This window comes from Hippocampus comes, unplaced genomic scaffold, assembly GCF_001891065.2.
Source record: "Hippocampus comes isolate QL1 unplaced genomic scaffold, H_comes_QL1_v1.1 scaffold43, whole genome shotgun sequence".
NCBI classification, from domain to species: Eukaryota; Metazoa; Chordata; class Actinopteri; order Syngnathiformes; family Syngnathidae; genus Hippocampus; species Hippocampus comes.
Window position 1 is genome coordinate 1,072,934 of NW_017805276.1, and position 27,739 is coordinate 1,100,672.

The 27,739-nt window shown below is 41.3% G+C and overlaps 1 protein-coding gene across 1 annotated transcript in view; it reads left to right on the forward strand.

The window, feature by feature from the left end:
• Positions 1-27,659, forward strand: part of arhgef10 (Rho guanine nucleotide exchange factor (GEF) 10) — a 37,585-nt gene extending 9,926 nt beyond the window's left edge. Inside the window, exons 4-29 of the mRNA XM_019870256.1 lie at positions 430-753; positions 1,730-1,766; positions 1,894-1,982; positions 2,194-2,250; positions 2,598-2,776; positions 3,356-3,472; positions 4,144-4,255; positions 4,411-4,523; positions 4,601-4,678; positions 4,765-4,944; positions 6,351-6,467; positions 6,598-6,690; positions 7,035-7,205; positions 7,579-7,724; positions 8,401-8,579; positions 11,270-11,385; positions 12,280-12,407; positions 13,376-13,476; positions 13,602-13,723; positions 15,038-15,124; positions 15,557-15,786; positions 16,689-16,846; positions 20,336-20,478; positions 21,490-21,664; positions 26,647-26,769; positions 26,954-27,659. Of these exons, the coding sequence (XP_019725815.1) occupies positions 430-753; positions 1,730-1,766; positions 1,894-1,982; positions 2,194-2,250; positions 2,598-2,776; positions 3,356-3,472; positions 4,144-4,255; positions 4,411-4,523; positions 4,601-4,678; positions 4,765-4,944; positions 6,351-6,467; positions 6,598-6,690; positions 7,035-7,205; positions 7,579-7,724; positions 8,401-8,579; positions 11,270-11,385; positions 12,280-12,407; positions 13,376-13,476; positions 13,602-13,723; positions 15,038-15,124; positions 15,557-15,786; positions 16,689-16,846; positions 20,336-20,478; positions 21,490-21,664; positions 26,647-26,769; positions 26,954-27,459 (3,881 nt within the window). The 3' untranslated portion in view covers positions 27,460-27,659. The remainder of the gene's footprint in view (positions 1-429; positions 754-1,729; positions 1,767-1,893; positions 1,983-2,193; positions 2,251-2,597; positions 2,777-3,355; positions 3,473-4,143; positions 4,256-4,410; positions 4,524-4,600; positions 4,679-4,764; positions 4,945-6,350; positions 6,468-6,597; positions 6,691-7,034; positions 7,206-7,578; positions 7,725-8,400; positions 8,580-11,269; positions 11,386-12,279; positions 12,408-13,375; positions 13,477-13,601; positions 13,724-15,037; positions 15,125-15,556; positions 15,787-16,688; positions 16,847-20,335; positions 20,479-21,489; positions 21,665-26,646; positions 26,770-26,953) is intronic.
• Positions 27,660-27,739: the final 80 nt, after the last annotated feature.

The following is a 27,739-nucleotide window of genomic DNA, read 5'->3' on the forward strand; positions in this document are numbered from 1 at the left end:
ATGCTGCTTCCAAGACAAAGACAATAACTTTTATTGATATTGTCTCAGAAATATTGATCCTTCAATATTGTTACGGCTGTAAGAAATGGTATGCTTACATCATATTTTGAGGCAAAATTAATTTTCATCTAGCTAAAAAAATGTAACCGAGCAATGCATTAAGTGTTTTATTTTGAAAGTAGTATTCTCATTATAAGCTCATATTTAAATTTCTAATGAATGTAAAAGGAATATTTGGGACACATTTTCACACTTACTATGCAACTGTGCACTTACTATGCATCCCCTGAATGTGACAAGTGACCATAATCGGCCAAACCTAACACTACATGAAACCTATCTTCATGTAATTTTATTGTTTACAAGGGAATGATATATTGTGGCTGATGCCACCATTTTATCTACTAACTATGTGTTTCCTCACATCAGAGAGTGAACAGCAGGAAGCATCCAGCGATGTCCAAAGTCTCCCAAAGAGCTTGTCCAAAGTCAATCCCTACTCTGTGATCGACATCACTCCACTTGAGCCGCAGCACCACGAGCAGCAGGATTGCTCCTCTTCTCCGCCTGAACCAGTAGAGCCGAAGGAACAAGTTGGAGAATCCCCGGATACCCTCAGCAGCCCTGGTGGCATCACCTCAGGCTATTCCATACCAGTGCCCTGCGGCTATGCAACTCCGTCTGGCGTACCGCTCATCACGCCTGCTTACACCACACCTGTCATCATTCGACACCTCTCTGTGGATGAGGATGGTAAAAATCAATTCGAAGTTTTTTTGTTATTTTTCTCTCACTTTTTTTTATCCAGCCAGGATCTAGGAGCCCCTCTAAATGGTATACGATCGTTTTAATTATAGATGCCTTTACAATCCATCCACACTATTGAAGAAGAATTTTCAAAGGAAAGCATTCTCTTTCGGCTTCAAGTGCCAGTCTTGCTACTGTCAAAGGTCATTTCATTTTCTGCCAGGGGTCAAATTCCTCTCAGCCCGCACAAAGACCTACATACTGTAGCCAAGGTCACGGCACACAAGTGCTTGCTCAACTTTCATTGCGCCCCACTTTTCCACTCTCTCACTTTGTTTTTCCTAAAGCCTTGCCACATGGAAATCTATCCTAATTTTAGCCCCCTGCCATAATGTTTTGGCATTGAATATTTTGCTGTTTCCTGAAAGACTGGCATGCTGTAGAGTCAGCTTAGAGTGAAAGTCATTTAAAGTTACACCAAATCAAAACATTTGACATCATTATTACAAGACAGTCAGACGTGCCTTCTTCACCATATTTATTTGAAGCACATATGGTTTATCTTATCATAGAGTTGACCCAGTGAAATATGTGAAAACACCATCTGTCGAGAGAATGGCAGGGCACTTGGAGAGCGCCGGCCTTTACTTAAACCCAAAGTACTAATTTAACTTTTCCGCCTCAAAATGTAATACGATCTCGCTTGTTCCAGCCCTACACAAGCTTTGTTGGAAATTTCACTTCACTTTTTTTCTGGCTCTGCTGCAAGGCAAAGTGGAATTTTTAGTGACACCGTGCGGCACATTTTACAAGTACAGCATTTCTGTAAAGTCCATTTGCAGTATGGACCTGGTTTGTGTCAGTATTTCCAATATGTATGCGAGTTGGATAATCTCAATTTTTAGAACAGCAGCTATGGTTCAAATCTGTCTAACTAAGAGGTGCATGCTTTGACCACATTTGCTCCATTCTTTCCCTACAGTCACAGTGCTTCGGACCGGGAACATGTCCGCTGACAGGTGTGTTTGGCACATTGCCATTTGATACCGTAACTCTCAGACAAATACCGTTGCAATTAATCCACTTCTGTTTACATTCTGTAAGATGAAAAGACTGACTGATGGATTTGTTTCAATGTCTTCCAAGTGTTTTCACTGAAGATTTCCCACCTATTAGAGAGGAGGATGCTCTGGCAAAGTGGGTATCGGATCCTGCAAATACTTCATGGATGGAAAGTAAGTACTGCAAAAAACTGTGTCATTTTTCTGTCCTAAGACACAGTTGTTGCCCCTCCTTCAGACTGTTTCACTTTGTTTCAAAATTTGTCTGAGGTCTTGGACCTCCTTCCTTTTTTTATTGAGGAAGCAAACCACTGTGGACATCCACTCATGGTTGTAAATTAGGAGCGTTACATTGCAGCTCATGATTTGTGCTTTATGGTTTTAGACCCTGATGAGGTGATTTACGATGACGTTCCGAGGGACAACTCTGACTCCAACACAGGTATTTCATGTTATCATCATTTTTTTACAAGTTATGTCAAAAACTTCAATTACATTGCACCTCTTCTTTAATTTTAGTTTCATTTTGTAATCAAATTTTAGTTTTATTGCCTAATCTTAACAAAACCTGTTTTCGCCTGAAACTGCAACCCATGAGCTGCCAAATAGAAACAAAAATACCTGCAAATTTGAACATTGTTTCCCTTAATAATGCATATTTAGAGTCAATTTCGATTAAACTAGAACCCATTTTGCTCAAGATGTTTCATATCGCTTCAATATTTTAGTAGACATGATACTGTTATGTATTTTATTTTACACATCCTGATTTCTTCTCTGCTCACTCAGAACCGGATGAGATGATTTATGACGATGTGGAGCTCGGTGAGGAAGGAGGTAATCTCGACAATGGCTGGAGCTCGAGTGAGTTTGAAAGCTACGATGAGGCGAGCGATGGGGAAGGGCGCTCTGAGAATGGCCTGCCCGTTGCCTTCATGAGGGGGAAGCCCGCCCAGACGAAGACCCATGTGGGTACCACAATTACTGTACTTACTCAGCCTTTTCTTTACTGTTACTGTTTCAACAGGAAAAATAGCTCAGAAAAATTTCGAGTGCATGCTTGGATTTGAAATGCACATCTACTGAAACATGTACAGTATGTGAACGTATCAGCCACACATTCTGAAATTGTTTTTTTTTTTTTTAACCCATTATTCTACACCCCTTAAATTACATGGAAATTAATATTATTAATTAAATGATTTGAATTCAATAACAAATATAGAATAATATTTTGTTAAATTTATGACATTTTTACAGTTATACATGTTTATCATATACTTTTATTTTACTACTAATGTTACTCTCTCCTCTGATTTGGTGGAAAAAAATCACAGGGAAATCAGAGTTTGGAAAAAAGTACCACAAAAAAAAGCACTTTTAAAATTTAAATATCGAAAGAATATACTTTTCTTTCGTGTTGTTATTCATTATAATTATGACTGTGTTCAAACATAAAATGACCACATATTTGGGTTTGCTGCAGATATCACCGCCAAGCACACTTGCCAAGCGTCATCAATAATGCTTGCTTTGCTTTTGTTTAGCTCTCTCAAGATCTGAGCCGTTTGAAAGAACACTATGAGAAAAAGATGAAAGATCTAATGGCAAATACAGTGGGAACTGTCGAGCTGCAGCAGCTCAAACAGAAACACGAGCAGAAGGTAAACGAGCTGCAGCTCGCCTCGCCTGACTTGTGTTCCACTAGTTTCAACCTTTTTTTAACTCTCAGTCTGGATGACTTGACTGTGAGCATCTATAACTGACCCTGTGGTACGCCTCTCCTGCACGAATGTCATTGCTTTGTGTTGGTGGTGGTAGTGGTGATGGGTTCGCCTGATTGATTGATGCACTGGCTGCTGTCATCATTCTGAATCCCACTGAAGGTTCAAAAGTTTGACACAATGATGTGTTGCCTAGTTATATACGTATTGTTTTACAGTGAACTGGGGCAAGAGGTCATTTAGCTACCAGAAACTTAATTAGGTAATTAGAACCTTTGATCCAACCCTCCTCAATAATAACATCTACAAATCAAAGTACAAAACCTGCAGGAACAAATTTAGAGGCACTTAATGCCAGATAAGGAACTCTTTATTACACTTATCAGATGTCCCAGTTACTGTGTCGTTCTCTGCTGTGTGTTACTTGCTGCCATCCTATATTAGCATCCAGATTTTAACAACACTCCTACTCTGTGTGCTGCATTACGCTCAGTAGCACTTGGGCTATATGTACTAAACTTTCAAAGTGCAGTCATCAGTTTGGGTAGAACGTATACCATTTGAAGTTGCGTTTTAAAAATGACTGATTATGTTTTTGTCCCACTTTTAAGATGCAAAAGTTGGTGAAAGCAGCTAAAGAAGGGACCAAAGACGGGCTTGAAAAAACCAAAGCCGCAGTTAAGAAGGGACGGTCTTTCATCAAAACCAAGTCTTTCTATAATGGTAAGTAAACTGTAAAAGTGAATATGCCCGAGTTTAGTCCTTTATGCAATTATGCAGTTTGTCCCATGTTTTACAGCATTTGTTTTTTTTTCTTGACGGTTCATTCTATTAAAATCATATTTCTTTTTTTTGTTGTTGTCTTCATGACGATTTAGAGAGGAAGTCTACCTGTTTGGACGATGAGGAGTCTGAACTTTTCATTGAGGTGGATTGTTTTAACGTTGAGCCAATTTTGGGTCCAGCCCCACAGGGGCTGTCACAGCAACAAGTAAGCAAATTACGATTTAGTTCCCATTTTCGTAAAGCGACCAATTTAAAAACTATCATAAAAACTGTCCCCTACAGTTGGTGAGGCGATGTATATTGGGCTCTATATTGGAGAGTGAGAAGAACTATCTTGATGCATTGAAGAGAATATTAGAGGTATACCAAGACAGAAGCAGCAATTTGTCTGTGTTGTGTGATGCACTTGATGACATTTACACATAAAATGATTTTTGCACTTGCAGCACTATGAAAAGCCCTTGTCCCAGATTGAGCCGAGGTTACTGAGCGACAGGAAACTCAAGATGACCTTCTACAGAGTGCGAGAGATCCTGCAGTGCCACTTCCTGTTCCAGATTGCTCTGGCAAGTCGAGTGGCAGAATGGGACAGCCTGGCGATGATTGGTGATGTCTTCGTAGCCTCGGTAAGCTTGGAATCAAGATAGGCAAAGTACTGTAAAGCAGAACTACAAGCAGCTATAAAGGGCCCTCGCAACCCGTGGTACTGGCACGTTGGTGTACTGGCACATAAGACAGTAACCCTCTAAAATGTAAATATTTTAGCCACCCTGCGTGTTTTCAACGTTTCACACCCATGTTTATCCCCTCAAAAATAGCATCATTTTCCTTTGCAAACAGCGCATCGCTACGGCAGCAGCGTGGGACAAAAAAAAAAAAAATGTTGATAACTTTTCATCAAAAACATCTTGAGTTGAGATACCTAAATTTTGAAGATGATCGGATACATTTTCAAGGAGGAGTTTGTTGAAGTATGACCTCTGTCAAAAGCCAAAAATAATGCAAAATGCCAAAGAAAATTCAAAACGGCAGACTTCCTGTTAGGTTTAGTATATGGCCCCAAAAGCCGTTTTTATACAATACAATAAATACAACACCTCTTTATTGATATAGCGCTTTCGCAACGGCTGCGGTTGTAAGAAAGTGCTTTGCAGTTTTTGTAGGTTGTGGGTTGATACAGATGTCTCCCAAGTTTTGTAGCTCTAGGTGAAATGTACAACTGAGTGCTTTGTGAAGAAGGAATTATGAAATGCCCCATCAACATTTGACAATAAAGTTGTATCTAATCCAATCCAATCCAATCTGGTACGTTGGAGATTCCAATTTTTTTTTTCCCTGTTTTTGTCCCAGGTGTTGAGATGGTACAGCCCAAATTTGAAGGCAGGCGGGTTAAGCATCTCGGACAAGTGGGCAAAAGTATGACGCCTGTAAATATGAAAATAAAGGCACTAAATTGTACATTCATATACATTTTAGGGTATGGATCCCAAAATCGTTTTTTGTACATCTCTGGCTTCTACGTGCGCCTTCCAATATTCGTACTGAAACAGGGCTCTGTTAACCCCTTGTAGGGGGCGCTAGAGACCCACATTTTTTGTACCCATTGATGGAACCTCGAAAATATAAAAAAACTTCCCCAGGCCTGGTGTGTGGTCCAAGTTTGACTTTTCGTTCATGTTTAGTGACAGAAAAATGTGATTCTTTTGAGGAGAAGAAGAATTTTTACAGAAAAAATAGGGGCCTTGCAGCACTAATTAAATCAAGGGCTATATAACTGTGACACCCCTTACATAAATAATGATGTATTGTAAAAAAAAAATAATCTATTCATTTTTCACAGTAATTCCTGTGCAACACACAGCATTAACTCCATTCGTCTGATTTGTGCTCATATTTTTGAAACCACTGTTCTTCCTGAAGAATATTCCACCCGGAGAGGCAGTAATGTGCAACAGGAAAGGTCGAGCTCTTGTTGTGGGGAATACAGGAAGAAGAAAGAAACACTTCTTTGCTATTTTGTCTATTTCAACAGTTCTCAAAGTCGATGGTGCTGGATGCCTACAGTGAGTATGTGAACAACTTCAGTACGGCAATGTCAGTGGTGAGAAAAACTTGTGCATCAAAACCTGGCTTTCTGGAATTCCTAAAGGTTAGATATTTAAGTACTTATCATTTTGACATTAAAAACGATATTTGCTGGTGAAATATTTCTTTGCTGATTTGAAAGCCAACACCTGTTTGGTGGATATTTCTAATTTGTTTTGTATTATTTATTCCAGCATCGTCAAGAGACAAGCACTGACAGGATGACTTTGTATGGCTTGATGATGAAACCGATCCAGAGGTTCCCACAGTTCATTCTGCTTCTCCAGGTATGATGTCATCGGACTGCTCACGTTAGACAGCACATTTAAGGTGTTGCATGTATGAAGTTCACCAGCAGATGGAGTGTTTGACTCATGAAAATAAGCACTGGGTCAATGCAAGTCATATCAAGGACAGCCAATAAATGCATGGCGTGCAAAATGGTTCTTCATGAAAAAAAATGTGGTTCACTTTTACTCTTTTAAAACAACTGGGACATAGTGGCACACTGCATGATTACATGCAATAAGGCAGCTAAAATGAAAGTGCACTACATGTAAAAGTGGAACTTGGTTATGTATTTACACATCATGGGTCTTTGTGGACTGTTTTTTTTTTTTTTTCTCACCAGGACATGCTCAGAAACACACCAGTGGGCCATGCAGACCGCCTGCCCCTGCAGATGGCCTTAACAGAACTTGAGACCCTGGCTGAGAAGCTCAATGAAAAGAAGAGAGAAGCCGACCAGCGCTGCGAGATTCGTCACATTGCAAAGGCTGTGAATGAGCGCTACCTCAACAAGGTTCTGTACATGTTGTGCACCGTTTGCGTATAGTCTCGGGTTTTCAAGTTGACTTAGTTCTACATTTGAAAGTTTTCGACATTTTGTAAATAAAGATGCATTGTATTGTATTGTATGTCTTTAAATTACTTTGACTTTTTGTTTCTTTAAATTTTATTCAATTCCCCAAAGGAAGCATTTTTTCAATTTACATGGATTCTGCTTTTCATGACCTCACATGACTTTGCTTTTATCTCACTTATTCTGAATACAAGTTGAGCAAATGAGCAGGAATGAAATTAAGATTTTCTCATTAACTTTTGCGTCACTGAACATTATTACAGAAGGAAAGAAACACTCAAGCACACTCTTTGCTTTGCTTTTATCCTGTTAGCTTCTGAGCAACGGTAGCCGCTACCTGATCCGTTCAGACGACATGGTGGAGACAGTCTACAATGAGCGTGGTGAAGTCATCAAAACAAAGGAGCGACGCCTTTTCCTGCTCAACGATGTCCTGATGTGTGCCACGGCCAATATGCGGTCAGTGACCGTAAACTACTGTAAATTATGTTAATGCTCCCCCTTAAATGACGTCTTCTCCTCTCCATGAGTACCAATATACTGTGTTCCGTTGGTTTTTTTCATTTATTTCGTATTGGGTTTTGGTTTGTGTGTTTCAGTTAGACTGTAGTAAAACAGAGAGATGCTAAACACTGTGTGTGAGGGTAGCCACTGTACCATGGAATTTTTCCAAGTATCTTTGCAAGCAATCCCTTTTGAAGATGGTCGAAATTAAATGACTTTGTTGTAACCCTTCTTTACTGCCAAAATGAGATGGGCCCTTGCCAATGCTGTGTCATCAGTAGGTCAATAAGTTAACAAAAGCGCTATATAAGTGACAGCCCATTTTACCTCCAGTATGTAAGACCACAGTAAAAGTAACATTTATTTGTTCTTTGAGTTAGTTTTTCTTTTTATGGAATTCATGTTCTGTTCCTTTGTTTTTCTTTGAACAGCGATTTTGTGTGCAACTGATGCTCGTAAATTAATGTACACTCATATAATATATGCCTGTGTTTTCATTCATCCATTTATTCTCCGAAACAGTTACCCTTTTGAATTTGAACAACATCTCATTTTATTTTTCCAATTACAAAGGGTTGCCCAGCTCAATTTTGTTGTTGTTGTTTTTTAAACCATTATCTTCTCTTGTCAGGTGCCAGGACGGCAGTAGTAGTGGCGGTGCCCCAATTGACCAGCGCTACCTTCTAAAGTGGAGTGTTCCTTTGAGCTTTGTAGAAGCGCTGGAGTTTGGGTCCAGTGAGGACATTCCGGACACCACCCGCTACCCTACCTCCCATTCTGGGGAGAAAGTGGTCATCAATGCAAAGCCAAGTATGTCTGCTTGTCTACTCTTTGCCTTTCAGTAACAGAGTCCAGAATCCTAAGGTAATGAATATTGATACCTTCTTGGGCCCTGAGTGTTTGGACATTCAGCCAACAACTTCTGTGATGGATTGCTTCATAGAGCGCAACCCTAAAATTGCCTCTTTTTTTTTCCAGACCCATTGACTTAAGTGTAAGTCTATGGGCCTCGATTTAGGAGTCTCAGATGAAATTATTCACGTTGTCGCCCATTGTTGTCATTTTCCTGGAATTTCCAGATGTTTCCAAAATTTACCAAAGGTCTGTCCTGCCAGTTGAGTGCATAATTTCCCCCTTTCAATCCTCAAGACTGTTAGCTGTCCAGTGCAATGATGTCAGTGGAAACTCTTGGCTCATTCCTGTCACCGATGCCCACTGAGCCACTTTAGAGGGGAACAAACCCCAAGCTGTCAAAACTGCTGCTGTTTCCCCTTATCTAAAAAAAAATATTTCAAAACATCATTTGTGAGGCCCGCCACTTTTAGGTCTTTTTACTTGCGAAATTGTGAATTTGGTTTCACAACATGTACAAAAGCTACATAATTAATAAACCATGATCACAAACATTATCATCTACAAGTACTTCCAGAGTTATGAGCCTTGCTGGATTTCATTTTGCTAATGTCTTCCACAACAAGAACACTTCCTCTCAAAGCCGCTGCATCTCAGTCATGGTGTACACAGAATTGAATGGTTAAATAGGCCAGGTGCAACTGCAGCTGTGACGTCTCTTCCGTTCCACAGCTAATAACGATTTCACATCGCGGCCCCCTAACGTTGATGACTTACCCTGTCAATTCATATTTCACCTGGACAATACAATACAGTCTTGCATATACAATTATTTTTTTCAACCGACACACTGCTCTTCCTATTCATTATAGAATGACTACTAACACACCTAATCAGCCCAATATGTGATCTATGTCATATTAATTCACCAGTCACTGTTTTGTCAATGAGCTAAATAAGCTCTCCAGCTCGTACTGTATATGAGTTTGTGTAACAGATGGCACAGACAGACCTCCATAACATCACAAGTTTCCAACTGACAGAATGGCAGCTTTCTCTTGCCCTGACACAAGTGTGTTTGCGCTTCACGCTAGGAGAAAGCCAGAAAAAAAATGACTGGATGGAGCCCTCCCCCGATTACATTGTAAAGGTGTCTTGCTGAAATTGTGCAATCTATAATTCATGTGACAAAAAGAAATCAGTGTAAGAGGACATGCACCTTCATCACATACAAAAACAGACTGTTAAAAGAATAAATCCATCCATCCATTATCCGCTTATCCTCATTCATAACATAAAAACTGTCAACACAATAAGTCCAGCATATTGTTTTGGGGTTTATCTAATTGCTGGGGTGGGTCTCGTGTGAGGATGCTCCTCTTTGTCTGTTTTGTTTGAAAATGCTGGCTCTCTCACAAAGAGTCATTCACGAGTTGGACACTAATTTCACTGGCAATCACCGCGGTTCAGCAGTGAATGGTCAATTTAATGAGGTCAGTTATTCTAATGAATACACTTCTACCTCTGTCAGAAGTTCTCGATGTAGACATTAAAATGCTGTGCCTGTGTTTGCTTGTGTGAAATGTTAAGTATCATTCATTTTTGATGTAGACAAATTGACATCAAATACAAAAAAAAACCCAGATTTTGCACATACAAACTATTTAGAAAAAAATCACAACAAATGAGTGACGGAAAGTGGTGTGGATATTGGAACAAATGTTCAGTGGAACCATACTGGTCAGGCAGCCCCCTGCCTTGACTGAATGCACACGGACCGTTATAGAACGCGCTTCTGACATGACACGCCATATATCATTCATGGACGGTTTATTCAGCCTTTTTGCCTGAATTCCTGACCGGAATTCAATCCCTTGTCTGTTTATTCTGTCAGATGATCCTTGAAAATCACATACAGCTTCTTTTGTACCGAACAGTTCAGATGAAGCCACGTGGAGCAAAAGAGCGTCATATCTCTTTGAATTTTGTCTTATCTGTAGTTTATGCACATAAAAATTGATGTGGATAATTTTAATGACATTATCAACATCTACAGTACAGTACAGAAGAGTGAATTAACGCAGTAGGCTACTCACCAAACCGCTAAAATCAACTGTTGGATGGTGTACAGCATGCAGGGGGCGCTCATGCATTTCTAAGGGTAGTATTGGCATTTTGTAGTCTGACAGTTTTTTTTTTTGTTTGTTTTTTTTTTTTGAGTTAACAGTTGGGAAACTGGACAGGGATATTACCTTGACATTGGATATGTTTTTTTTTTTTTTTTTTACTCTGCTCGCATAAGCCCCTCGGTTCTTCTGGTCAGCATTGCTCGGCTAAAAAATACTGGTACCTGTTCACATTGCCTATTACAGCAAGTGCTTGCACCCCAACACATTGTTTGAGAAGTGCAAAAAGGCAATGCTTAAAGCCATCCAGATGACCTTATGAAAAAATACCTGTGGCCCATGAGCGGTAGCCTAGTTTGCATAGCTGTCGGCGATTACCGTGGGAAACAGACCTATCGCCCTTTATTGATCTCCTTTTGACGCATCTCAGTCTCTGTGCTGGCTTTGTCCTGTGAATGCTGTACATCATACGTGTCACCTTTGATGACTGCCAGTCACTTATGCTTCTGTGTCTCTGTGTAGACAAACTCTACATGGGCCCAGGTCAGCTGTATCAAGATCTGCAGAACCTAATCCATGACCTGAACCTGGTCAACCAGATCTCTGGCATGATCAGCAGCCTCAAAGGCAACTACCAGGTAGCTGTGTTGTAGCACTGTGTCCGGATTATTATTCTTTACTGTTTCAGGAAGAAGTCCAAAGTGATGTTAAGAAAATGGAAAAAAAATCCCCTTTTTCTTTTTTTTTTTAGTACGAGCCAGACTACCGATTAAGCTCCTATGTGCACTAGTCTCAGGTGTATAGGTTAAGTGGAACATACCAATTAAAAGAGGCTGTGTCCCTTGATATAAATTTAATATTCTGAATGACACAGATTCTAATTATAATTTTGTAAATTGCTCCATGAAAGATTCAGCCATTGGTATCATCAAACGAGACGTTATTAAACCGGCACCTCCAATGATAGTTCGTTACTTGATGGAGACCAAAGTCCATTTGATTCTCTTTGCTCCAGTTTTGTATAAACAGTGGTATTAATTCTCTGTTTTTTTTTTGTTTTTTTTTTTTTTTAGATTTTGAAATTTTTGTACTTACGTTTTTGTTTAAAGAAGAACAGTAGTGAAGGACCCCAAACAATGTGACGAAGCTTTAAATTAGCGCGCCCCCACAAGTGCTCACACCACTTTAAGAGGTGCAAGTTTACGACCATGAAGGGGTGTGGGAACTTGGAATTCAACATTTAAGAGCATATAAATAATTGGCCTTCTTTATTTTCAACTGAGATGTGATGTGTGTACGTGTAGTAGGTATGCAGGCTGTCGAAAAGGCAGGGAAACGCTTGAGATGGTTATGATGCTTTTTTTTTTTACTTTGTTGTTGTCTACATTTGGAGCTCTTCAACTTCTGTTTGCCACAAAAGATTCACACAATGTTTTATTGATTAGTAATGTATTCATTTTGGTAGTGAACATTTCATATTTTTTCCCCTCCTCTCTGCTTCTGGCTTTTCAAAATCTATTCTGCCTGTTTAGAATGTGAACCCCACAGTGGCCCAGGACTGGGTTTCGGGTCTCCAGAGGCTGATTCTGAAAAAGGAAGAAGAGATTAGGGCAGCTGACCGCTGCAGGATCCAGCTTCAGCTGCCTGGCAAACAAGACAAGTCTGTTGTTGTTGTTGTTGTTGCAATTTAATGTAGCTATGAACTATAATCCTCAACCGTTTATTTATGCATGGGCATTCCTTCACTTTGCCTTCACCCCGTGTGTATCCCTTTTCCTGCATTTATTCCCACTCCCGTGTTTATAGCTCTAGAAGAGACCATGAGAACACACTTGAATGAGCATGTTCCTGCATTACCCCTAATCGGAGATATGAATCGCAAAGGAGGAAATGCGGATCCTTTTCTCATGGCAAACCAGCACTGCAGCTGTTTCCCAACATTATTACTCATGTCACAAATTTACACGTGTACCAATAAACCCTGGATGCTGCCCCCCCCCCCTCCTCCAAGGGCGCACCCCATTTTTTTATGGGGGGGGGGACTTTCTTGCATTCTCCTTAACTGTCTTCTCCTTCTGGCTTTTACTTTCTTATTCTCATCATTTCTGCTACCCTCAGCTTGTGAGATTATGCTTGGAAAGTTGCGAGCGCTAGAATAGTGATATGTCTTCGTCTTCTGTCAGCCTGCATTTATCAATCCGCATTGAAAGAGTCCTCCCCCTTGAGGTAGCATCAGCTTAGACAGATGTCATTTTATTTTATTTGACTGACTTCAGAGTGTCCCCAGCCTACTGCCCAAAGACAGCTGGGATAGGCTCTAGCACGCCCCGCAACCCTTGTGAGGATAAAGCGGTTCAGAAAATGGATGGATGGCAAATCAAACATTAAAATCTCAGAAAGTGAATCAAATGTTTTCCAGTGTTGTTGAAGGGTTATTAACTTGCATGGGCAATACAGTCAAATCTATGTGTGACAAACGTCTGCGGAAAATAATTGAGGACGTAACAATCATAACAAAATGAAATCTGCTTCTTTGGCATGTTAATTGCATTGTTTATCTGACAGTACGTTTAACCTCAAAATGCAAAAAGGGTCCAAGCTTTTTTCCTTTCTTCTCTTTGTTCGCAGGTTGGGCAAAGCCACATACTTTAGTGCAGTGTTCAATACTCTCAACCCAGCCATCAAACAGTCGTGGATCAGTAACTTGCAAATGGCTAAACTGGCTCTAGGTACAGTCCACTTCTAGGCTGTAAAATGCTGAATTGTTTGGTGCTTCACTGTTATGATGACGCGCATATAAGTTTCAAGTATGTACAGGATGATCAAGCATCCTGTGTGTGTATTTTTACATTAGAGGAGGACAACCTTCAGGGCTGGTTGTTTGCAGAAGATGATGGAAATCAACTCAAAAAGCAGAAACACCCCCTCTTGCTCAAACAGATGCCCGTGGTCATGTCTAAACTACAAGAGTTCAAGGTGAGACTTTTTTTTTTTCTTGCTGCAGGCGGTAGCTTTGTGCATGAATAAGTACTGCAATCATTTTCTTGTAAAGTTGACATCCTGCAAGAAATTGCCTTGGTTATTTTCAGAGTTTGACCAAGTCTGTGTCCCTGATCGTGTGTTGAGCTTTTGACGTGCCTCTTCCATTCAGTAGCTATTTAAACTCTGCAAAGTGCTGTTCGGTACACTCTATATTCAATATATATTGTTTTTAAAATTTCGGATAAATTACTGTGTAAATCTATAATATTCCATGGTCTCTGTGTTAGGTGGAGTGTGCAGTCCACAACCCGGAGCCCTACATCAATACAGAGAGCACAGCAGACACTCCCGAGGCTCTAGCACGCCCCGCAACCCTTGTGAGGATAAAGCGGTTCAGAAAATGGATGGATGGCAAATCAAACATTAAAATCTCAGAAAGTGAATCAAATGTTTTCCAGTGTTGTTGAAGGGTTATTAACTTGCATGGGCAATACAGTCAAATCTATGTGTGACAAACGTCTGCGGAAAATAATTGAGGACGTAACAATCATAACAAAATGAAATCTGCTTCTTTGGCATGTTAATTGCATTGTTTATCTGACAGTACGTTTAACCTCAAAATGCAAAAAGGGTCCAAGCTTTTTTCCTTTCTTCTCTTTGTTCGCAGGTTGGGCAAAGCCACATACTTTAGTGCAGTGTTCAATACTCTCAACCCAGCCATCAAACAGTCGTGGATCAGTAACTTGCAAATGGCTAAACTGGCTCTAGGTACAGTCCACTTCTAGGCTGTAAAATGCTGAATTGTTTGGTGCTTCACTGTTATGATGACGCGCATATAAGTTTCAAGTATGTACAGGATGATCAAGCATCCTGTGTGTGTATTTTTACATTAGAGGAGGACAACCTTCAGGGCTGGTTGTTTGCAGAAGATGATGGAAATCAACTCAAAAAGCAGAAACACCCCCTCTTGCTCAAACAGATGCCCGTGGTCATGTCTAAACTACAAGAGTTCAAGGTGAGACTTTTTTTTTTTCTTGCTGCAGGCGGTAGCTTTGTGCATGAATAAGTACTGCAATCATTTTCTTGTAAAGTTGACATCCTGCAAGAAATTGCCTTGGTTATTTTCAGAGTTTGACCAAGTCTGTGTCCCTGATCGTGTGTTGAGCTTTTGACGTGCCTCTTCCATTCAGTAGCTATTTAAACTCTGCAAAGTGCTGTTCGGTACACTCTATATTCAATATATATTGTTTTTAAAATTTCGGATAAATTACTGTGTAAATCTATAATATTCCATGGTCTCTGTGTTAGGTGGAGTGTGCAGTCCACAACCCGGAGCCCTACATCAATACAGAGAGCACAGCAGACACTCCCGCCGTGGGCCACGGTTGTGTCTGGGTAGGATGTCTTTCTGCCTTCTTTCAGATAACAATTGCTGTGGTCATAGCCCCTTCAGCACTGAACAATAACAAAATTATTAAGTTAAGACTTGACGATTTAATATACTGCATGTTGAACGCGTCCTGCAGCTGGCTGGCTGCTGAAGGTCACTTAAGGTCACCTAATTTGACATCCCTTTGCTTGCAACTCCTGACTATAGTTCAATTAAGCACACATGCCAGGTAACAGGACACTTCTCTACTTAACAATCAAGATGTTTTTCCATTCTTTTTAATAGTAACTTTGGGTTTAGGCATTTCTCCCAGCAGTAAATGTTTTCTTAGCTTTCATGACTCGGTACCTCATCGGTCTTGGCTTAGTGTGTAATTTTAAGAGTACAGTTTAAAACATCCCGAGGGCTTGAATTTTTAAACACATTTCACTCTGTAGGTTGCAAGTTGCACCAACCAGATGGGCCAGATAGCCATTGTTGCCATGCAGAGCTGCAGCCCAAAGGTGACGGAGTGCTTTAATGTGGAGTCCCGTATCCTGTGCATGGCATATGTCCCAGCAGAAGAGCCTCAGGAGAATGATGAAAGTCAAGTCCAACAAAACAACCAGGTCTTGCTGTCAAAAGCCAGTGTCACACCCACTGTTTGCCTTGGCATGGAGGAGGGCAGGTAATGGAAGCATAAGATTCGAAAAATGACTGCGCACCCTAAATACTTAAATGTCACATGTCCCCGTACAAGTTGTAATTTGCAATAGCATGAGCTACTGAGGTTTGTTACATTACTATGTTTGTATGTTTATTTCATGTCATCCAATGAATTAAGAGTCATCTTCAATGAAACTACAAATACTATATGCATATGGTAATGTAATGTTAATGTTAAACATACGCTCATTGACCTAATATTCGGTACACTTCACATCATTATTTCTGCTTGGTACAATTCAAGCAATTCCATATTTAAATATAGTAATACTCAATGAATGGTGTTTTTATGCGAAATTATCATTACGGCTAACCATGAATTTAACATTCTGATTGGCATATGCTGCCTGTATTGCAGATGGGGCAGGTTTGAATCCCTGCAAGTGCGCCTATTCCGAACCACGGTTAGTCTGAAACCCGGATTAAAAAAAAAAAAAAATCGTTGGCATGGTTCTGTGAGGTCATCTGTCTGAAAAAACATTGACCAAAGCAATCATTCAAGTGACTCGCTCTGGCAAACTACAACAGTTTAGCTAGCTTGATATGAAGGCATGGCATGGCGCATGCCTCTAAATAACTCAAAATTAGTCTGGATTTAACATACGATTTTTAAAATGTCTGACAGAACAATGCAGGATGGTATTAGACCACTCCACTCTACAACTATGATACATAATGTAACCCTTTCATGCACCCTTTCACCTGATAATATGCTGTCCACTCTAGTAACCGCTGTCCCCTGAAACGGTTCAAGTGAACAGACACGGGTGTACCTAATAAAATGGCCAATTATTATATTTCACTTGACACCAATGTACTGTATCTATGCGCCTGTAAAATATATATATATCTTTTTGTTTTCAGCATTATTGTCTACAAAAGCAGCCAGCGGTCCAAGAAAGTGCGCCTGCAGCAGTTCTTCACCCCAGACAAATCCACTGTCACCAGCTTGGCTTACATGAAACACTGTTTGTATGCTGGCCTGGTCAGCGGCTCTGTGGCCATCTACTCCAGATCTCGGGGTATGTCTGTCTGTGGGATGGCCTAATGCACTTGCTGGTTGACCCCCTTAAATGGCTCGAATGAGGCCAATTTTGGTGACGTCACTCTAATTGTATCAAACAAAACCATATTCACTTCGTTAATTGAAATGTGTTTTTAAACCCAAGCACCATTTGCGCAGATATTTAGTCTGAGCCTGACATAAATGGATGTCAGTTTCAACCACAACACATGTGAATCAGTGCATTGTTGCGAAGTTGGTGGCTCTGTCACGGTGGCTGGTGGAGTTAGCGCTGACTGTGCATCGAGTGGTCGTGGGTCAACTTTTTGTGGGTGTGTATGTGTGCGTGTGTGTGTGTTGTGGTCCTGTTTCCATTTGCCTGGTTGTCTGGGAGAAGCCATTCTGAAAGAGGTGACCTATTTAATATCCTCGCTTCAGACATACACAGAGAGAGAGAGGAAAGGATCCAGGCTGGACTCTTTTCCCACCGTCTGTGCCATTCCCCGTTTTGTTCCATCTGTTACATGGCTTTCAGACATTCTCTCCAGTTCACTTATTTTCTCATTATTCACGTTCATTTTTTTCATAATAATACGCATGTATTTGGTCAACCAAAATATATCATTCCAATTACTTCTGGGAGAAGCATTAGTCAAATGCACTGGACTGTGTTGTTGACTTCCCATCATAACTTGCTCTGCTTGCCGCATCTTTTTGCTCCTTCATCCAGCGCCCACTAATTAGGAGAGAGCATGGCAGTGTCTTTGTTTGGCTTTGGTGCAGCTGAATATTCTCATTTTGGTCTGTTATCCTCTGTAATGCTTGATTTCATCCTCAAAGCAACTGTTTTTGCTGAAATGTAATTCTTGATACTATATTTGTCACTCGTAGTTTATTCGGTGGGAGAACGCTTGCTTGGGTTTCCGTTGCAAAGCTCCTGAAGAACATTTTCACAGCAACTGACTTTTGGCATACTGTCGTGTACTTCATCAAAGTGATGACCTTTTCCAAATCAATCACCTGGACAAGTATACATGAACTGGGTAAAAATCCAAAGTGTCTGCCTTGTTAAAAAAAAAAATGTGGCTCTTATAAAAGGAGCAGAACAAGAGGTGGGGAGAAAAAAGCTCATATTAAAATGTGTAAAACAACCGTAACAGAATAAATTCACTCGAGCCAACTGATTTTCGGAGAGAAATGTGATCATGCGAATAAATTTTGTCATGAGAATATTCTTGTGACCATTCCAAAAGCTGAAAGCAGACATCCCAGTATACCGACTTTGTGGTGATGGAATATTTTTGCCGTTCTCACTTAAATTATACATTTTGGGGACTTTTTTGCCTATTTCACATTGCGAACTCGTGAGAAAACAAAACAAAAAAAAAAACAGTGCTGCCACTATGCTTGCAGTTCTTCAAGCCAACCTAGCTAATCCAAATTTACGACTTTCTCATGATCAGCTTAATCAGTTATTGATCGATCACGAGCACGCCTCTTCTCTCTTCCCAACCCTTTCTACGACTTCATTATGTCACAAAGCGCAGCTACTGTATCGAAACAAGAAGCCAAGCAACCTATGTTCCACTCTGGAGAGCTGTCACACTCCTGATCAAACAATGAATTGGAACGAAACATCAAAAAGTGCTTGAAGTGACAAGTGATGCCGCGTTGCGTCTCTCCGTTTTCTTACTGTGAAAACTCTTAGAATGCATACGTGAAGCTGCTCAGTCATCCTCATTCCGCTCCACTTGCTTTTGATTTGTGGACGACTGTGGGAGGGAAGATATAAGAAAGCGAGGCTGTCATTTGGCAAAAGTCTCCCGTCATCGCCGCACAGTGAGGAGGTTGTTTTGAATGTAAAAAAAAAAACAGATATGCTGGTTTGATGATTTGTTTACTACCACGTATAAGCGCATGTTAAGTTATCATTCAGGGACCGATGAGGACACTTCTGCAGTCCGCACTTTTGTATTTTTGTGCTTTACCGGCACGGCTCAATCGGCTCAATCCTTTTTCGATGCACGCATCCCCTATTACAATAATACAGCAAGGGCGTTGCTTGGAATGTTTATTCCACCTAGCCTCTGTAGTGTGAGATTACTTCTGCTTTCTCAGTCATGAGTGTACTTCTCTTCGGAGAGAAATCTCTGCCGGTGTGGCACCTCTCCTCCTCTCCTTCAATAGCTGCCTTTGTAACTCCCCTTGAACAAACACTGTTGGTGAGGCCTCGTTCACTTCCTGGTTGAGATTAGGCAAGTCATTGTGGCATCTGGAGGAAATGAACTTCAATTTGGAGACTGGGCCCTTCTTGCTTAGTAATTCACGCTGGAGACTTTTTTTTTTAATATTAATTTGACGTAATCTTTTTTTTTTTTGTTTGTTTACTGGTGTATATTTTAAAATTCTGACTTGGCCCTGTCCAACAAAGCATTAAGTATATGGGCAAGAGTTTTTAAGACAGTTGGAAGGGAAAAACATGAAAGAAATGTGAATGCCTCTGCGGTTGTTCAAAACTTCAAACTGGCACATGATTTTTTTACTTTTTTTTTTTTTTTTTTTCATTTTTGGTCACACTTATTCCAAAAGTTGCCGTTATGGATAATCGGTTGTCAGTTGAGTGAGAGTCAAAGATTTAACTCTAACTCTGTGTTTCATTTTTTGTGTTTCATTTTTTTTGCCCTTGTGTGACTTTATGCAACACTTATTCTAAAAATCGGACAACAAAGTGAGTGAGGAAAAGAAAATGCCAGATGTGAAGAACTTTGAAATTACCTGGGAAGTTACTTGAAAAAAGACTATCGCTCCGATCATACCATCCAAAGCACTGAGGTTCGTTTTTTTTACACCATGCAATGGTCATTTGTCAGTGGGGTGGGAGGGGGGATATGCCAGTTTATCCCGTGGATCTTTTTGTAAGGTCAGAGAGCTTTCACTTTGACCGGGAAACCTGTTGACGTCATCGTAAATGTTTCAGATGGGATTGGCATCACAACTATGTACGCTATGCAAGGTCTTTTACACTAAAAGTCATTGAACCATTGCAGATGGCTGCACAATCATGCCGCGACACCAACTGGCTTTCGTTTAATTTAAGATTTTTTTTTTTTTTTTTGGTCCATCAAATGTCTGCTCCCTTTGCGTGTCGCATCTGTGCCGAGCTGCCACCGTGGGTGCCAGGCACATGGAGAGCTGAGTGTGTAGGAAGTGCGAGCAGGATGGAGCTTGGCGATGACTCATGCTTCACGGCGCATCTATATTCATAGTGGGGGGCTATGAAAACCGCCAATGGCCTCTCCGGCAGTATTCGAAGTGTTCTTGATGCAAATGACCTTTATAGGTGACATTTATAAAGGCAGTGTCAACATTTCCTTGATAAAGTTCAAGAAGACTGGCCTTTGTTGCGAGATGGCAATGGGCCGTGCAGTAGTACAAGTGCAAAGGTTGTCATCAATGTACAATAACTCATGTGTTGATGTCATATCGATGTGTCATTTACCCACTGCAGAGGGGTTATGGATCAGCGATAAGCCCAAGGTGCTGAAGCTGGGAGTCTTGCCGATCAAAGCCATGCTGGCTGTAGAAGAGCACCTCTGGGCTTCATCGGGCGGGCAGGTCTTCATCATTAGTGCAGAGACACACCTTGTGGAGGTAGGTACCGCACATGTTACTTAAAGAGGCCAGTTCATTTTTTTTGGGAGGTGGGGCTAATCTTTGTGAGGAGTATGGGGAAAAAAAGTGCTCATTCTTCTCTTATCTGTCCCCGTCTGCTTGTGCAAATCACACCGGAAGTACTCTCTAGTAGAAGACATGATAGCGGCCCAAATCATCTCCGATCCAATTGTTAAGTCTGTGAGAAAATGTGTTCCTCTAAAAACGACACTGTAGCACTGACGGTGTCGTAGTGAGAATTAAAAAGTAAAGATCAAAAAACAACAACAACACACACTCACAGAAGGTGATTAAAAATAAAAAGTTCACATGATGATAATAATGATAATAATAATAGGGAATGTCTGATTTCCCGCGATTGGGCCTCCTCCTTTTCGTAGTCTGAAATATGACTAAGAATGTAGTCTTCCCCATTCGTGTTCCATTCTAGTTTCAGAAATGGAAGCACCTGCCAGGGACCAAAAATAGTCCCGTCCCACTGACATGCACTCACTCATAATCTGTTTAGCCTCATTAAGCTCATTATGTTGGACCACCTGCCTATCTTGCTCTTATTCCGTTCGCCACCGAGGAATCAGACTTCGGCCAGTAACAGAGGGCGAGACGTATTACAAGTCATTGAGTTGTCATGCTGACTCCTTTTGATCAATGAAACACACATTGAACACATTTCCTGCTTGATTGTGAGCTAATTCTTCATATTGCTCTGAGGCGCTTGTGAATGGACACCACTCGACTAAATTTAACACCACCTCCGCGTAGTGCAATGTGTGGTGCGGTTATGTAACTTGTGGCTCGGGGAATGTGCTTTTTCCTCAATGTGATTTCAGTTTTACACGTTTAACACTTGCCAGTCTTGGACACCCACATTTGGGTGTCACGCTGAGAAGTGCCGGTCTTCATCATATTGTTCTTTTTTAAATTTTTTTATGATTCACTTATTCCTGGTACTATACTTGCCCTCTCACCTGTGCTATTTTCCCCACCCAGAGGCAATTGGAGGCCCATCAGGAGGAGGGTATGGTGGTGTCCCAAATGGTGGTGGCTGGCGTGGGCATCTGGATTGCCTTCAGCTCAGGTTCCACCTTGCGCCTCTTTCACACTGAGACCCTTGAGCACTTGCAGGACATCAATATTGCAACGCCTGTCAACAATATCTTACCTGGTAAGATCACATCATTTACAGTGAAGACTGTAATTTCCGTACTGCGAAGCGCACCAGATTAAAAACCGCAGCAGCTAAATTTAGCCATCAAAATAACTATGTGCATATACTGGCCACTTCGCTTTATTAGGTGTGAGTCTCCATGTTATAAAATGTGTGCCTTTGGCTGCGATGCAATGCAAGATTCTAGTTAGGGTTAGCCATTTTAAGATAAAAAGAAAAACTTTAACCGAGTTATTAGCCAAAGTCCACAAGCCTTGAAACACTGACACTGTTTTATTTGAAGAAAATTCCTGGGCTCTTCGTGTCCTCATAATAAAAGAGGAGGACTCTGCTGCAACATAGATTGAAGTCAAAGTATTGCTGACAGCGTTCAGCGCAAATCAAATTAAATGTCAGCGCAGTAAATGTCGCATGCTGAAGTCATCACAGACGCTGGCTGCTACTTTAGATCTTTTAATCCGCTGTGTTACATCAGCCTTGACCCAAAAAAAAAAAACCGCACAGCCGAAAAGAATGAACGCAATCGGTTCCAGGGGGGAGATTACACGTTTGTGCATACTCTGGATCTGGGTCTTTGTCTTGTAATGATAGCGAGTAACATTTAGTCATGTCATCTGACATGTCACTCGTGCTTTGTGAGAGCCATATGCGTGCAATGCTTGCCTACAGTTACTGTTCTTCAATCCCTCGTCAGCATCGGAACGGACCGAAAAGGCTCTCACGGCATTCGCTTTTCTTCAACCACAAAATGACAGTAACTTTTACAACTATTTGGCTCAAAGGATGCAGATTCCTGGGGCTCATTTTTTTGCACATCTGGTATTTCTTTCAGGTCCAGCCGCATTTAAAAGGATGTGGAAAGTCCAATCACAAGTCATGAATTGCCTAGATTTGTGTGCAATTCTTTGGCAGAAAGTACAAAACCAAAATGTTTAAAAAAAAATAAAATGAAATAAAAGATCTCTTCACTTAAGTGGAAAATTGCAACAATTTATTTTCTTTTGTTGGAGCAAAAAAGCCACGTTGTTGAAAGGCTCGCGTGTGCTCGCGTGTTCACCTGATCTAGGGGACGTCCCTGTGATAGGCAGTTACAAACGGCAGGCCTCTCCCTCAGACCTGTGAATGATAAAAGCAGTCTGTTGTAGGTGCCGATTGCCCGTGTTGACTAATAAGATCCATGCAAGGAAAGCGGAAGCTGCTCTCTGTGACAAACTATACCACGAATGGAAAGCTTTGCTTTTATTCTTTTCTGGACTTTTCCAGAATGCTCTCCAGGGGACCGCAAAGTTGTTACTGTAGGCCAGAATTAGAGCGGGGAAACGTGTGGCCTGTGCATCATCTGTGATGAAAATAAAGTACTAGGGTTGGCTGTAAGAGAAACAGTCATATTTTCATGATCTGGAACCGGTCTGAAACGCAAGTTAGTAGACAGACTAATTACATTAGAACTTCAAATGACCCACAGGGGTGGTACAAAGTGACTCAAATTCAAAAGGCATCTAAAGCGGGGACCTATCATTGAGCAGACTCAAACACAGGTCTATTATTAGATCCCTTTGACAAATGCTTGTAATTTAAGGGTATTGCGAAAATAAATGTATGCACACAGGAAATACACGGAGCAATTATTCTAACTCTGTGGGTGTTTTCAAGGCAGGCAACCGGCGCTACAGATATGCTTCAATATTGAGTTCATATTGTTAATATCCTAATTATTTTTGAAAATCATTGGTGGCTGATGAAAAAAAAAAAATTTTTTTTTCTTTTTGGAACTAATCCCACAAAAACAGACCACAAATGACTTTGATGTATGGTTTCATAGCTATAGCTGTGTGTCATATGCTCAGAGCTCAGGTAACGCCCAATCATGGCTCGACATCAGCAAACAGGTGAGCTGTGGTTGGTCGTGACATAATCCTTGAGCAACTGTGATGTCATATCGAGTTGACAGAAAGTAGCAAAATGGCTGCCCCCTGAGATGGCAAAAAACAAAACAAAAAAAATAAATGGGCGGATTTTGCTGCTTCACTCATAATCACAAAAGAATAACAAAGCGTGGTCAACTGTTACCCCAGAACAGATACTGCTTGTGCTTCAATGTTCCACAGCAGACAAATAAAATAATGTTGACATTAAGTAAAATTTTGAAAGGATTTTCGGGTGTTTACAGAACATATTGGATATCAGGAAAATTGGGGCGTTGCCTTTTCTGTGATTGCTTCAGTCAGTAGCACTTGAAATTTTGCCCTTCTCAGGTTCACACATGTTGGAACAATTGCACCACCCACCTTCATTTCTGTCTGGTGGTTCTTACCTTAGAAACGCCTTGGCATAATGTGCTGTAATAGCAGTCATTTTCATGCTTATGCTTTGCGAAGTGCAGCTCATATTTTAGAGTCATTCTGTGGTAGTAGTAGTTTTTATTATCTCTTATATTGGGCTGTTTTTTTTTCTGAATGTATTTGTTGTCGAGAATGCTGATTTAAGAAAGCGAGAGGATGGTGGCCGTCAGGTTGCAGGGCGTGCCCAGGGTGTTGCTTTTGTCTGCTGCTGTGTGACCTAAAAAGGCAGCCATGCATGTTTTAATGAGACAAGCATCAGAGGGGTGGGGCAGCAAATGATATCTCTGGCTTGTCATTAAGACTTCTGTTATTTCTAATCTGCCATCGGTTATAATGCGAGCGTTCCTGGATGGTCGCCGGGTCTGCATGAAGTCTGCAGAAGCACTTGGGAAAGGTGTTTGAAGTGATCACTGCGCCATCCACTGATTTCTATATCGGATTAATCGATCTAGCTGCTGTTTGAAGTATTTTGTTTTTGTCATCATGACCAGTTACAGACTAGCGTCACCCTGTAGGCACCTTAACCACCTTCAAAAGAAGGGTGCCGAAAAATGTTACGGCACAAAAGTATCTAGCCGAATGCCCCGGAAGTCGCACAATTTAGAAACTGAACCAAATATGGGGGAAATTATCTTGACCTTATAAGTCTTTCAAAAATGCTGCTGTCACGACTGTCATGAAAAATCTTGCGCAATACTTTCGCAAATCTTGTCCATACCTTTGCCAGAAGGGCTTGCATAACATCGCTAAACTCAACCATGAACCAAACCGTTCCGCTTGATCAAAATGGAGCTACGGTCACCCTGATTAAAGAGTGAAAATGTGCACATTAACAGTAGACACAGAGTACTTTATCAGCTTAAAAGGCTAATCCAGAAGAACGCCATCTTCTCCCGCCTTAGAGAGAGAAGCACAATTGCACACATGGTGCTGTTATTCTTAGTGTGCCTGAATCGCTGGTGCTGTTTCATATTGTAGTGTGTGAGATTTACTCTTCCCTCCTGCTGTTGCTTGTCAGGGCTAAGTGCGGATCAAAGTGGTGCTCTGCTGTAGGATCAGGATTCGTGTGGATGTTCCCTCTGGATTTATTTTAGTTCACCCTCTGGTTGGAGAACTCCAAATATTATGAAAGGGGAAAGTTGACCAAGCCTCCCCATCACCCCCCTGCAACCAGCAATGTGTTTTTCTGCCCATTGCGTGCCTGCATTAGAAGCACATGTGGCCAAGATTCTCTGTCCTCAGCTGGGCTTTAGAAAAGAGGAATGTACCTGTCTACCTCGCTTGCGTGATTCCTGGAGCAATGCCAGAGTGGTTGGTGTTGTAAGAGGTCACCTCTCGTCAGTGGGGTCAATCGCAGGGACTGGAAACCATTTCTCCTCCAAGGCAAAATAGTATTTACTGTGTGGGAGGGAAATTTAAGTGAAGCTGCTGGCGCAACTGTGACTTGACCGGCACCATGTACCAGTAAAAAAATGGTTGGGGTTATTTCTTTAGATCGTCGTTATTTGTAGCGCTGACAAAAAGTTCATATCTGTGGTGAGTGTTAAATTCCACTCCCACAGTCCATCAACATGTCAGACTTTATTGCCGTCCTTTATGAACTGAGCTGTAAACAAGACTTTACTGTGCGTTGTACTGATATTTGTGACCAAGAGGGAAACAAACAGGTGGCATTGTTCCACTCTAGCGACCACGAGCTTTCCTGAATAGAGGCGCTGCTTGTTGCTTAATTACAGTATCACGCATCGGTCATTGTGTTATGTAACACGCTTGTGTTTCTTTGTGAAACGGAGGCTTGAAAAGCACTACATTTATTCAGGAGGTTTTTTTCGTGTTGCCTTGGAGATAAATAAACCTCAGAGCTGCAGAAATATGCAGGCTTACCTTCCTCAAACAACATTTTATAGCCTGCTGAAGTGGTTTCTTTTTTCATGGGGATTCACAAAACACAATTGGACAAATGTGTTGGGACACGGTGGGCGAATGGTTAGCACATCGGCCTCACAGTTCTGAGGTTGGGACCTCGAATCTGGGCTCAGGCCTTCCTGTGTGGAGTTTTCATGTTCACCCGGATTTCTTAGGCTACTCCAACTTCCTCCCATTCTAAAAAGATGTATGTTTCGTTAATTGAAGACTCTAAAATTGGCCTGAAGTATGAATTTGAGTGTGAATGAATGTCTGCATAGCCAATTTTCTATTAGTATCACATGCAGAAGAAAAATAAATTTCTGGGTTTAAGGGAGCGGGACACAGCCGCCATGAAGACAAAAAGACATTCCGCATTGTGTTTTACAAGAACCCTTAACCATATTTACAATTCCATATTTACTAATTGATGAAATAATGAAGCTTGGAGTAAACACGAGCCAAAGCCTCCTCAAATAGGCTCCAACTCATCAGCAAACGGTAATGACGGGAAGCGATACAAAAAAGTAGAGGGCTGAACATTAAACTATCGGGACTTCAAATAGTAACATTGGGGGTTGGCTATAACATCTTGCAACTCTTCTGGAGTGTCTGTGCAGGATTTTTGTCCATTTGGTCACAATCTCTGCTGCAGTTCCATCTCAAAGGTGTTCTTCCACACCAACAGTGGATATGCTTTATCGAATGTCACGCTTGGGTTTTTTTCCACAGGGAACCAGAGAGTGTCAGTGAGCAGTTTGCTGGTTTGCCACGGTATGCTACTGGTCGGAACCAACCTGGGCGTGACTGTCTCTCTCTCTGTCCCCAGACTACAGGGTATCCCCAAGGTCACAGGTAACACAGATCCAGCATATTTGTATTTGTGGGTATATGTGGGTATGCATTATGAGGAAATAAATAACACCTAGGCTAATGAATATGATTATGAGCAATGCTTTAACAGTACATTTACAAATAACTCAGGTGCATATTCTGTAGGAACCCTTCCAAATGAACAGAGTGTTGTGTGTGTCTTCAGGTCGGGGTATGGTATCCTTGCATGCTCACAACGGCCCAGTTAAGTTCCTAACTGTGGCAACAGCAGTGTGCAACCGACCCTCAGGCCTCACATGCTCCGCCTCCTCAGCGTCAGCCCAGCCAGTAGAGCCAGAGGACGGAGAAGGCGCTCTGCCCCCCTCGGACTCTACTTCGACCCCACCTCAGGGCCAAGGAGTATGGCTGGGAGAGGCAGGCTGCACCACCATGGCTCTCCAGGACTCACATTCTTCCTCATCTTGCGGCTCTTTATTTCAGTCCCAAGGTTCCTTGGAGCACGGGCCCGAGGACGGGGCCCTTTACGACATGCTTCATGATCCAGCCCACCACCGAAAGGGCCGTCGCAAGAGCAAAGTGGACGTCAGCTCTCTCCTGGTGGTTTCTGGAGGTTTGGGCCACCGCAGGGTGAACAAAAAGACCAAACAGTCACGCCATGAGGACAACACCTCAACCATCCTGATCTGGCAGATCCCCTTGCTTAACATGTGACACCCCAGTAGTACACCAGTGAAACAGAAGTGAATTACCAGTCACACAATTATTTTTTGTTGTTGTCAAGATTTGGATGTAAACCTTTCTAGATTGTTTTTTTTTTTTTGCGCTGATTAAGACTCTCGCCCTGTTTTTTTTTCTGTACCACATATATTCAGAGTAACAATATTAATATTATAATAACAAAAATATAATATATAATATTATAATACATTTAGTAGTAATATGTATTAATTAAGGGTTAGGTTCAGCAATAGGGGGATTTTTTTTTCCGCAA